Here is a 12,479-nt window from a genome sequence, read left to right as displayed (position 1 = left end):
GAGCTGAGGACAGCTTCCTTCCTATCGTAGGGGATGGAGGGTGTGGCCAGGCATGGGGTATAAGTCCCATATCCTAATTATTTCCGCGCCAGTGCAGTGAGGACAATTGCATGAGCTGTGTGTGTGTCTATTGTACAGCACTATTTCTGTCTTCCTTCCTCTGTCACTGTAACTGTAAACCTTTCCATGTTAAATGTAGAGCTTCCATGTTAATGTAGAGCTTTTCTTAGGCCTGGGGTTAAAGGGCTTTACTTATTTCCTTGTCATTTCCATTTGCACCTCTGTCCTCTATTCTGCTTTAAGATGTCTCCTCAGTTACCTGCTAACCTGGCTTGCGCTAGGAGCATGGGTACTGCTTTTCTGTATCTTATCTTCCCTATCCTGCAGCAGCTGCAACTAAAGTATACTGGTTCCTCCTGACTTTTTAAAAACTTTTTATTTTGAGATAATTATGGATTCATGGAAAATTGCAAAAAGTATACAGGGAGGTCCACGTTTCACTCATTTTCCCGATGGTGACGTTTTGCATAATTACAGTACAATGTCAAAACCAGGAAACTGACATTGGTACAGTCCTCAGAGCTTATTCAGATTTCACTGGTTTTACATGCACTCATGTGTGTATGTGTTTCTATGCAGTTTTATCATGTGTAGATGTATGTAACCACTACCACAATCAATATACAGAACTATTCCATCACCACAAGGCTCTCTCATGCTACCCTTTTATAGCCACACCCTCCTGCTAATCATTCTCCTTTTCCATAATTTTCTTATTTCAAGAATGTTATATTAATGGAAGCATAGCCCTCCTGACTTTTGATCACTGACTTTGGAAGGTTGTACACGTAGCTGCCTCCTGTTGCCCTGGAAGGATTCCCAAAGGGCAAGGAGTGTTTTCCATGACCCGGCAGATGGAAGGAGAAGCCATCAGCTCCAGGGGCCTCAGGACTGTGGAGCAGGGCACTTATATCCATTAGCTATCATACACACTGTGCCAAGGGCCTAGGAAAATGTTTGACTGCTAAGAACAGTGTTTTTTTTCTTTCACTGGTTCGAGGTATAAAAAGGAAATTCTGAAAGTGAAATGAGCAGATATTTAATTACACAACTGTAGAATATAACCTATGTCACCTACATTAAGTAGGTTTAGTATTCAAAGGAATTTTAATATATTTGAAAATTTCTAGGTTAGCTCTTTCCAATTTTCTGGAAATTTCTAAGTTTGTATGACAGTTATACTACCATTTTGCTGAAAATATTCTTAGAAAGGTCTGTAACAAAAGCTAAATTAAACTGAAAGTGAATCCTTAAAACCCTTTGTTTTTAGATCTCCTCTGAGGAGATAACATTGCTCTTAATCCAAATAGCTTTGCAAACAGTTGTCTTAAAAATTATCTGAGTAGTAAAATTGATTTTAACAGTCCTTTAGTGATATTTTGGAGTTTATTGGAAAAGCCAAAAAGTAATTCACTGGAATATTGTAAGGCAGTACAATCTTGAGACCCTTAGATTCCTGTTTCTCTGTTATGTTTAGGGATTCCTTCTTCTTTTTCTTCCCAAAGCCCCAGTACATAGTTGTATATTCTAGTTGTAAGTCCTTCTAGTTCTTCTGTGTGAGCTGCTGTCACAGCATGGCTACTGACAGACAAGTGGTTTGGTTCCATACCTAGGAACCAAACCTGGGCTGCCTAAGTGGAGTGTGTGGCACTTTAACCACTAGGCCATCAGGGCTGGCCCTGTTTAGGGATTATCGCCCATCTACCCACCCAGTGTAACATAGGAAACATTTCACCTGTCCTCTCTATGTATTTTTGACCCACTTTATATGTTAGTCCTATTTCTCAACCTTTTCAAAGCATGTACTCACCTTTTTCTGGAGGGGGGCCAGCGGGTTTCTCCTTTTATTTCCATGATAACTGACTATCCCATATTCTTTTTTATTTGGTAAATCAGAGCATCAATTCATTAATTTACAATGAAAAAATCTAGCTTTCATAGAGATCTGAATGTTCTCTTACATGTAAATTGGCTTGAGAAGTTAAATGTTACTATATACCAGGTTCTTATTGGGTAGATAATGGTGGACAAGATGGATTCCTTGATGGCATGGAATTGGCATCTGCTGGACCCACTTTCTAACCTGAGTAGTTGCTTAGTGAACATGGGATGCTCACAAGGGGAGTTGGTTGTGAGTTTCAGCTCTTTGATCTGTTCAGGTTATATAGCTTGCTGCTTCCATCTCCATAATAGAGACCTGTCTGCCATTGGATGGGCCAAGTCCAGTCTAAATATCATATTATCTTTTTGCCTACTAAGGCTGGATGCATCCATTTCTTCATTCTTTTCTCCCAAGAATTTTTTTCCAACACAATAATATTTGATTGCTTACTCATGTCCCAGGCCACTGAGTCAATGGGAAGGGATTCTGATCCATCCAGTTGTTCAAGTCCCTAGGCTCCTTCCTTCCTGGGATGCCACGATCATCAACACTGGTCTCCAAAGTTGCCACAGCAGGGGAAAGAGAATGGATATCGTGCGTGGAGATATTTTTGGTCCAGGCCTTCAGTTGGAGCATGTCATTTCTACCTGTCTTCTGTTGGCTAGAACTAAGTTATTTGGCTCCAGTGCAAAGGGGCTGGAAACTATAGTCTTGTTTTGTGCATAAGAAGAAAATCAAACAGGTTTAGTGAACACATTAATTATCTCTGCCAGGATCTGCCCTTCTGGTCACCAAATATCTATTTTTATTGTTCCTCCCACATAGAGAATATTCCCACCTTGTCTCCAGGGGAGACAACTCAAGTCCCATCATTCAGTCCTTGCATTCAGCTCATAGTCCAGGGTCTCCAGGCGATGTGTGGTCCTCCCATTCAGGTTTGGGTGTGGCTTCGTTGGGCCAGTAATTTAGGAACCAGAACCCCCTTTATTTAAAAAAGTAAAATATTTTAAAAGTACTCCCAAGTGTTTAAAAAGTAAACAGACCCGATATTTCCTTTTTTTTGTAGTTTGGCAATTTTACTCATTCCTCTCACTCCCTAACATGTATGATGTCCCAGATTCTTGTCAGCCAGGGCTGATCAGCCTGCCTAGTTCTGGTTTCATTGTGGCTCTGTGCTTTCTCTTTGTGCCTCTACTCCACAATAACTGGCAGATGTCCTGGAGAACATGATGGAGCCACCGCAGCGAGACTCTAGCGCGCCGGGGAGGTTCCACGTGGGCAGTGCGGAATCCATGCTACACGTTCGACCTGGGGGCTACACGCCCCAGCGGGCACTGATTAACCCCTTTGCCCCCTCGCGAATGCCCATGAAGCTTACCTCCAACAGAAGGCGCTGGATGCACACTTTTCCTGTGGGTAAGTTAGTTGTTCAGGAAAGAACCCTGAACTGGGAGCTCCTAGTCCTGGTCCTCAGCACCTGTCAACTGTGTGGCCTTGGTCAAGGATCTCAGCTTCTCTGCACCCCACCCATAAGAGGGGGTTAATCACGCCTGCTTTCCCTGCCTCAGGGGTTCTTGTGAGGATCCTTGAGGACACACTTGGAAATGGGCTTTGTAACTGTAACTAGCTGTCTTGACCAAGGGCTCCTTTTTTCTATTTATAAGCGACTGTGCTTTGCCACCTGCTTTCTTTCCTAAGACTAGTGTCCCTCATTCTTGTTCATTCCTTCCTCTCTGGGCTCTTTCTGCATATTGATATTACACAGAGTTAGGTTACTCTCTTGTCTCTCAGGGGTCTGTGACAACCGAAAAAAAAGGTTTTTTCCCCCAAGTTCACTGTTTCTCCTAGCCCGTCCTTTTTGATCTGTATCCTGTCCTAAAGATGACAGTAAGATTTTATAAAGCAGCGGCTAAAATTAAACTTCAGCTTAATGGGCTCTTACTGGACTGGGAAGGAACCGATGTGTTAAACTCCAGGGTTTTCTCATGGAAGCCATCCTACTGAATGCCTGGAAATGTCTAGTTATTTTCTTTTGAACTTACTTTTAGTGTTAAAAATTAAATAAGTGAGAAATGAATCTGGTGCTTTTGGCTGTTATTGGGGGTCATTCCCAAATCACTCTTTGTCCCCCTGATCTCTGCCATAATCAGCCACATAAGTTTTTTCTTTCTGGCGTCTCTTTCTCTCCATGGTTATCCCCACTGGCTCCCTTTGTGGTCTCTTCCGATAACTATTGCCTTTTCTTCCGTGGCCTTCAGCTCTTCTTGCTGCTGTGCTTTGCCTCTTCCTCGCTATAACACGTGCTTTCCTCAAACAACATTCTCCGAACACTGCTGCCTTTGTGTCACCCTCCTGTCCACCTGGCCCTCTGCTAGCTGAGGCCTTCCCTTGCCAGGCTCCCTAACTTTCCATCACCTCACTCCCATCCTCAGAGGTTCTTTTCTTTCCCAAGCTAACCCTGTGGTTTGTCCTGCACATGTTTTGCCTCTTTCACATTGGGGGTTTCACACATATCATTTCTTCTCCCCAGATGCCCTCTCCTTCAACCCCTGCTAACCTTGTTTAACATTCAGCTCTAAAACTTCTCTTTCTCCAGGAAGCATGTTTTAATAGCCTCGACTAATGCTGATTTGTCTCCTACTCGATGTCTTTTTTGCACTGTGCATCCTCTGCTTCTTAGAGTCACAGTTGTTGTACTGTCTTATGTATTAAGAGAGACATTGGTGTTTCACTCATGTGGTCTTTCTGATTTAGTTTGTGTTACCCTCCTGGGAGGTGCCCTTGCCTCCTATACTTCCCATATGTCTCTAGGGTGTCTCAGCTGACATGCGTGAGACAGAGGCTTCTAAGACATCCTTAGGCTGAACAAGATGACAAAAAGCCCCACAGGAGGCTGAGTCCTGCTTGGAAGAGGAGATGCCCTGTGTGGGAGCCGGAGGGTCACGTGTAGCAAGTTCCTCTTTCCTGTGTCCCAACAGCTGGAAAGAAGGAAGATGGTAGTTAAGTGCACAGCACTAGTTGTTGGGTGGGAATGATGCTCAGTGGATCTTTGTCTGGGTAGGACCATCCGGAGAGGCCATCCAGATCCATCATCAGACCCGACAGAATATGGTGGAGCTGCAGGGTAGCGGGCAGAGGGACCCAACCCACTCCTCTGCAGAGCTGCTGGAGTTAGCCTATCATGAAGCTGCTGGAAGGTGAGGACATGCACAGGGCTCTGGGAGGTACCTTGAGAACACTCCCTAGCACCCAGGATCATGTGCAGAACAGACTGCTGACAAAATGTCATGGTTTTAAGATTTGAAGAGACAGCATGAGATCAGGCCCTTCCTCTGTCAATCACCATCATTCCCTTCCCTGGGCCAAGTGCAAAGCAAACAGCCTGATGTTTTTTCCAGAGGTGTTACCTAGACCCTTCTTTAGCTTTAATTCAAGGCACACTTTGTAAACCTCAGTCGAGGGTGAAAATGAGTGCTGAGACGGGTGACACATGCTGCGTGTTTTGGGCAGTCTGTCCATGAATTTTGTCATTTTGGTCACTGAGAAATTCCACTGTTGAGTTTAAAAGAAGTTAATGCTAAAAGCAATGGAAATCAAGGCCTGTGTTTATAGAAACAACTCTTTTTGAAGCAGAGTTCCGAATGTGTTATAAGGCATCCAAAAAGAGTCAGTGTAGAAAGAAAGTCATTTAAGCCTTGACTGGCATGAGCCTGGGCTACACCGGGACTCACCGTGATGCTTCAGGAAACACTTCGCAAAGAGCAGTCTTTGGCCCCTTTTTTAGTCACCTTGACATCCTATGGGGTGGATGAGGGATACGGGCCGGGCATGACTCTCTTTACCAGATAAACTTAGTACCTCTATTCAGACACCTCATGTCCTCTTGTCAGTGTTAGCCAGAGCAGGCAGAGGACAGAAAGGGCAGGCGGTCTGGTGTGGCAGTGGGAAAGAAGGTGGGGTGCCAGGGTTGCAGAAGCAGGCCACAGGAGGCCAGAGCTGGCACACGCCCCAAGCACCACAGCCTGGTGGCCTGTGAGATGGATCCCAGTGGCTGCCAGCTGTGTGGCCAAATACTCAGGCCTGTTTTTGATGAAAAACCCGGGGATACAGGGTGAGCGGGATAAAAGAGGTGATGAGCTGCATTAAGCCAGGTGGCTGGGCTCTGTTCTCTGCAGGCACAGCACTTCCCGCCAGCCTGGTGACGGCATGTCCTTCTTGAACTTCAGCGGAACAGAAGAGCTTTCTGTCAGCCTGCTTAGCAACAGTGGTGCAGGTAACCAATCCAAGAGGTAACAGAGCTGGGATGCTCAGAGCAAACCCACGTCTAGAAATGACACGGGGGCCAGAAAAGCAGGGCCGTGTCTATTTTGGGATCATTTGAGCCACAATTTTGGGTGACCTATTTAGAAGCAGTGCTGTATAATGCATGGAATTATAAATGGGCTGCACATTACGTTTTTAGCTGAGAACATGTTGGTCAAGCCACATTTATCATCATTCTGTCAGTGAGTCATGATTGCGGGCTTCTTATAAGCTTGGTGTTGAGGGCAACACCAGGGCCAAAGCAGGAGTGATCTCTGTTCTAGAAGAACTTTCAGTTGTTTGTGTGTGTGTGTGTATGTGTGTGGCAAACCACCCCCATAAAAACAATCAGGAGAGACCTGGAGGGGAACAGTGTGGTTCCAGCTATGAGATCAGAAAAGAGAAGGGTGGGTTAGAAGTGGGCATGCACCTCGGACTTGAAGGGGTAGAATTTGGTTAGGTGGAGGGTTTAGAAGGTAAGGATTCTAATTAGCGTTGGGAAGGGAGGATGAGTATGAACTTATATTAATAAAAGTTTTTATGCTTTCCGGAGACATTATGTATCTATTATCTCATCCAATCATCCCAGTAGGGCTAAGTTATTAAATGTATTTTACACCTGGGGCAACTTAATGCCCAGAGATGTAGAGATATTAAACTAATTTCTCAAGCTGGTGGCCAGCTGTCCTGACTTAGACTGCTATTTCTAATTTCAACAGCATTGTTCAGAGTGCCTTTACAGGTGTAGGGGAACATGAGTTTGGATGGGTGGGAGCAGATTTTGGAAAGCCTCAAAGGACAGATATTTTTATTGTACAAAATGAATGTGAAAAACATTAAAACTGAAAAAAAATGGGGCTGCTTCATGTCTTAGTTTTCTACAAGTTAACTTGCGTTTCTAAAACTTGCTTTAAGGAAGGTGTAGTAAAATTGTATAAAATTGGTTAATGAAGTTTTCCTCCATTCATTGGTAGCTTAACAACCAGTCATAGTTCTAGATGCCTATGGCCAAGGCTTGGAGACTGGGCTGGCAGTAAGAGAATCCCTAAAGGGGATTATAATTAATTAATGAGTCAATTAATTTTATTTATTCATTCATTTTAAATGAGAAAACAAATTGAGTAAAAGTTTGGATGTAAGATACTTATTGTCCCTGCATTCAGGGTGCTGAAAATGTTACTTGGCTGCCAGACTCTTTTAAAGTGCCTTCAGAATGTTATAAAGGCAGTGTTTCTATTATTTTGCTAAACCAAGAAGCCATTTTTTTTTTTTTGTAGGAACCCAGAGTTTGAGCTTCCCAGGCTATTTAGGGTAGAGTTGCACCAAGGAGGGCTGCTCTGGGGCTCACTGGACTACATCTTGAGCTATTTTCACTGGTAACAGCACCAGGATCTACCCAGGGTAGTCCTGAAGAGGTTATGTGCCTGGGGTAGCTCTGGTAGATGAGTCTTTTGGAATTGTGCAGTCTATTCTGGGGAGGAGAGGGAAGTTTCAAAGAATCCTTAATTCAGGATGGTTGTGGAAGATCATGGAGCCTCTGAGGTAATGGTTCCCTGACACACACCGATTGGAAAAGGATTTGCTGCAATCTAGATCTCTGGCTCAGCCTTCTCCCTCTGGGCTCTTGAGCTGTAGATCCATCTACCTGGTGGACCTCTCTGCTTGAATGTCCCCCAAATGCTTCATTCTTAATATATTGACAACTGAACTCATGTCTTGCTGTTCCCCAACCCACCCTTCCTCTTCTGACTCTGGCCCCTCATCTCCATTCTCATTGCCATTGCTTTGGTTAGACCTCTATCATTTCTGGCCAGGATTATTGCAGTAGCCTTCTAAATGATCTGCCTGCTTTGTTCCTGTCTCCTGATCAAATGCAAATCTGATCAGCCACTCCTTCCCACTATAAAACCCCTTAGTGATTCTTCATGGCTTGTGACACTTAGTCACCTGGCACCTGCCTACCTTTGTATCTTCATCTGCCTCTCTGTCCACATATCAGTGCATGTGGAAATGGTGCAGGCTCCAGAATCTTAGGACATGAGTCCTGACTCCACTCTAATGAGCAGTGAGGCCCTCGAGTCAGTTACTTAACCTCTGTATCTCAGTTTCTTCAACTGTGAGGAGGATTGTTGTGAATATTAAATGTGATAATACATATAAAGTGCTTAGAACAGTCCCTGACACACATAGTGAGCATTCCACAAATGAGAGCTGTTGTTATTAGTATTATTAGATAAGCATATTTTTAAAATATTCTGGCCATTGCTTGTGGCTTCTCAGAAGATCTTTGTCCTCATATTTCTTTGCATAGACTAGTCACTCTGTATGGAATATGTTTTTTTCCCTATCTTCAACCCCAGATTCTGCCTAGCAAATGTCAACTCAGTCTATGAATCAGCTCCAACAATACCTCCTCTCTCAAGCCCTCCCTGGTGATTCTCGCCCCTCCCCACGCCCTCCTAGGAGATGTTAGGCATGTTTCCACATAGTCCTGTATGCATAACCGAATTGTACAACTTGGCGCATCATGATCTCACTGGTTGTTTCCACGTCTTTTTCACTAGACTGAAAGAGCTTATCTTTATTCATCTCCTCGCAGTGTTTAGTACATTTATTGACAAATGAATTTATACTTCCAAGACCAAACTGCCATATGTGAGAAGCGTTTGAATGACACACAAAATTATTCTGTTTAATTGGTATGTGAATGTTCAATTACATAAATACGTTCTGGAATGTTTAGCTTCTTAGAGAAGATGTGGGCTCCTCAGATTCTTTTTCTAGTCAGGGTGATATAGCTAAGCAAGGTCATCCTTACCCTTGCTCAGTCCTCTTATGACCAGTAGTGTGTGTTTTCAGCGGGGGCAGGGGTCATCAGGAGGTGGTCTGTAGTATTGGGCTCACATGGGAATTGAGCTCCCCATCTTTGATCTTGTGCTTCCTGATCAATTATGTTAGCCACAGAAAGAAAGTAGATAAAATTGTCCTAATTTTTATTACCATGTGCAATAAACAATATCAGCTCTATCTTTAGGATATATCCAGAATCTTACCACATCACATCACCTCTACTAACCTAACCTGGTCCCAGGTGCCTTCATCTTTCTCCTGGATTGTCATAGTAGCCTGCTCTCTGGTCTCTCAGCTTCCTCTCTTTGCCCTTCCATATAGCTTATTTTCAGCACAGCAATTCAGAATGACTCTTCGAAAATAGAAGTCAGATCATGAACCTTCTCTGCACAAAACCCTCCCCCTCCAAGGGCTTCCCAGTGCAATTAGAGTAAAAGCAAAAGGTGTTGTGGTAGCCGACAGAGCCCCCTTGGTCATGTGGCCCCTTGTTACTCTCAGACCTCGTCTTCTGCTGTCCCCTTTCATTCACTCTAGTGGTTCCCCAAATACACCAGGCACACTCTGAGTCTCAGGCCTTTTCTTTTGCTCTGCCCTTACACCAGAGAGCTTCATGGCTAAGATCTGTCTGTCTGAGTTTGCCCAGGACAGTCCTGGTTTGAATTCATTGTTCTACATAATTACTAATAGTGTCGTCTCTCTCTCTCAAAGGTGTCCTGGATTAGATGATAAATTATATGGCTGCCCACAGCTTGCTCTCTTCCTTTCTTCAAGTCTTAACTGCCACTCTCTACCCTGGCACTCCCCACCCATATTCCTTGCCTAGTACTCCCTGACATACTAAATATTTTAATTTGATTATTTTTTTAATTATAAGCTTCATGAGGGCAAGGAGTTTTGGGTTTTGTTCATGGCTGTATCTCCAGAGCTTAAAACAGTTCCTGACACATATCAGGTAGTTGAATGAGTGCGAAGAGCTGTCTGAGGATGGCTTTCTCTCTACTGGAGAATGCTTTTCTTCTCTTTCTTAGATTCTTGACCAGTTAACAGGGTTCCTTTCCTCAAAGACTCGGGCATTCTTTTTCTACCTTGCTTGGTTTTGAAGCGACTTTCCTTTCAAGCCGTCCTCAATACTCACGTAATATGGTTTGCTGTCTTCAGACTCACTAAACTCTTACCCATTCCAGAAATGTTTATGGAACTCTAGGCGCTGTGCTAAGGCCTGTGAAGAAACGAAACAATTAAGACAATGATTTGCCTCACCTCGGGGAGCTCTGGCTCATCATCCACTTGGGATTCTAGTTGAAGCAGTTCCATGTGGGGTGACAACAGTGAGAGGAAGCCCTTTCTTGGGGAGCTGGACTGTGAGTGGTTCCGGTGGCACTGTGTGGTTTGAACATAGGATCTCTGCTACATTATGATATGATAGATGAGGGAGCGTGCTACGATGAAAACAACCTGGGACCAAATCCCACTCCTGCTCCTCCTGGCCTTGGGAGTTTGGCCCTCAGCCTCTGCTGAGCCTCAGGTTCTTCATCTGTATAAAAAGGGCATGAAGACCTTCACCTGCCTGCCCGCCTCACTGAGTCGTAAGGATCAAAAGTAGATCGAGTTCCTTAAGAGCAAAATCGTCACATTGGGTTCCTGTTTTAGGATAAAGTGGGGTCCTAAACAAACAACTAGTTAACATTTCCTTTGTTAAAAAATAGAAAAGTAACAGGAAAACCTCATCTGTGACCCTACCCTCAACACCCAGGTTTGACAGTTTGTACCATCTGCAGGCACTCAAGCGTGACTCAGATTTTCTCCTGCATTTGGACATGATTCATATGTGAGTCAGGATTCACAGGAGTGGCATCTCTGTGGGTTTCCCTCCTGGCCCCATAGAATGTCATTTTGAGCATTGTTGGCTGGGGCCTCAGACCTGCACTGTTCCCTTGTTTTTCACCGTGGTGCCCAGTAGGGACCATGTAGTTGGTAGGATTGGGCACATCATTTTTATCCCTGTGTTTCTTTAATTGGGCACCAGTTTATAAGACTTGTTAGTCAGTGTCGTTCCCTTCACTGGGGGATAAGTGCTCTAGATAATTTTGAAAAAGAAAATAAGTGGATGCTGTGTTTTCTTTCTCTTTAGTATTGGGACTATGGGACATCAACATGGTGTTTGTGTTGAGTGTTAGGTATGTGCAACAGATTGGGCGTGAGAGCTAAAGTAAAAAGGAGGTCAGCACCTTGAGGCTAGAAGAAGGGCCTCAGAGTCACTCATCCAGGCCAGTCTGGGTTCTTTATGGGTAAGTGCCATCTCTGTAGCCCAAAGAGGAGAAATGACTTGCCCTAGGCACAGGCTTCTAGATGTCACCTGGGACCAGTTCCAAAGACCCCACACACTGTTACCCTTTTGGACCTGAGGTTAACAACCGTAGAAGACTATGATCAGACTTCTTGAATCTGAACAGATGTCAAAAGACAAAACTTAGGTCTCTCTTCTCAGCATTGGTTCCCCAAGTTGTGTTGTGTGTCTAGCTTTGAACTTGGAGAGTGAAGTTGATTCCCAAATGTTGGGTTGGAGCAGAGCTGACTGACCATGAGCTCCCACCTCCCTCATATCAGGTTGTTGGGGCTCTTCATGTGCCAACAGCAAGTCTGTTTCACTGAAATAAGCCTCAAAGGCAGAGCTGATGGGAGAGAGAGTGTGTTAAGTTTGAACTCAAAGAAACTGTGTAAGTAGCTTCATGGAAGCCCTTGAAATACTTATTTCTTTAAATGTTTTTCATTGCTGTTTCTTTAAAATAAAATTTGTGAAGGGTGTGTGTGTATATGTCTGTGTGTGTGTGTGTGTGTGTAGCATAAAAGTATGTGGCCTTGAATGTGCTTGTATCCATTAGAGATGGCCCAAGTCCACCTTTGCCCTAGGAGCAAAAGCTGCTCTGAGAACCCTTTTATTGGTTGCCTCTTTGAACTCAAACAGTTGTTCACACAATTATAAGTTGAACTCTTTCTTTATTAGTATAAGCATTTCAGTTTTTATAGGCCGAGTGTGTATTGGGTTTTCTTCAAAAAAAAAAAAAAAAGTGATCTAATGATTAAATGTAGCATCACAGGTTTAGATGTTAAACCTGTGAGGTGATGTATTTAATTATTCTCCTATTGCTCAGAATGCTTTGAGAATGCCAATTTTGTAATTGCCTTCATACCAGTTCTCAGGCTGAGCAAGAAAATCCACCTCACTGCTTCTTTATAGTTAGGCTTTGTGTTTGCATGAGAAGAGATGTTGTCAGCCAAGATAGCTTTTTCGGAAAATTTAGCTCCAAATGGCTTTTGACTGTTAACAAAGAACAGATAACATTTTCAATAGCTGAAAACTAGTACCCCAGATGGATTGTCAGGA

The 12,479-nt window shown here is 43.8% G+C and overlaps 1 protein-coding gene across 16 annotated transcripts in view; it reads left to right on the top strand.

Moving 5' to 3' along the window:
• DEPDC5 (DEP domain containing 5, GATOR1 subcomplex subunit) overlaps window positions 1-12,479 on the top strand; it is a 115,957-nt gene that overhangs the window by 43,887 nt on the left and 59,591 nt on the right. For all 16 annotated transcript variants that reach the window (XR_011541771.1, XR_011541770.1, XM_070626892.1 and 13 more), the window contains exons 22-24: window positions 3,155-3,358; window positions 5,004-5,139; window positions 6,118-6,215. Coding sequence is in view for 14 of the 16 variants with exons in the window: in XM_070626892.1 (XP_070482993.1) it covers window positions 3,155-3,358; window positions 5,004-5,139; window positions 6,118-6,215 (438 nt within the window). In the remaining 2 variants the exon portion in view is untranslated. The remainder of the gene's footprint in view (window positions 1-3,154; window positions 3,359-5,003; window positions 5,140-6,117; window positions 6,216-12,479) is intronic.

The sequence above is a fragment of the Equus przewalskii genome, chromosome 7, assembly GCF_037783145.1.
Source record: "Equus przewalskii isolate Varuska chromosome 7, EquPr2, whole genome shotgun sequence".
Lineage (NCBI taxonomy): Eukaryota > Metazoa > Chordata > Mammalia > Perissodactyla > Equidae > Equus > Equus przewalskii.
This window is presented reverse-complemented; position numbering and strand designations above follow the sequence as displayed.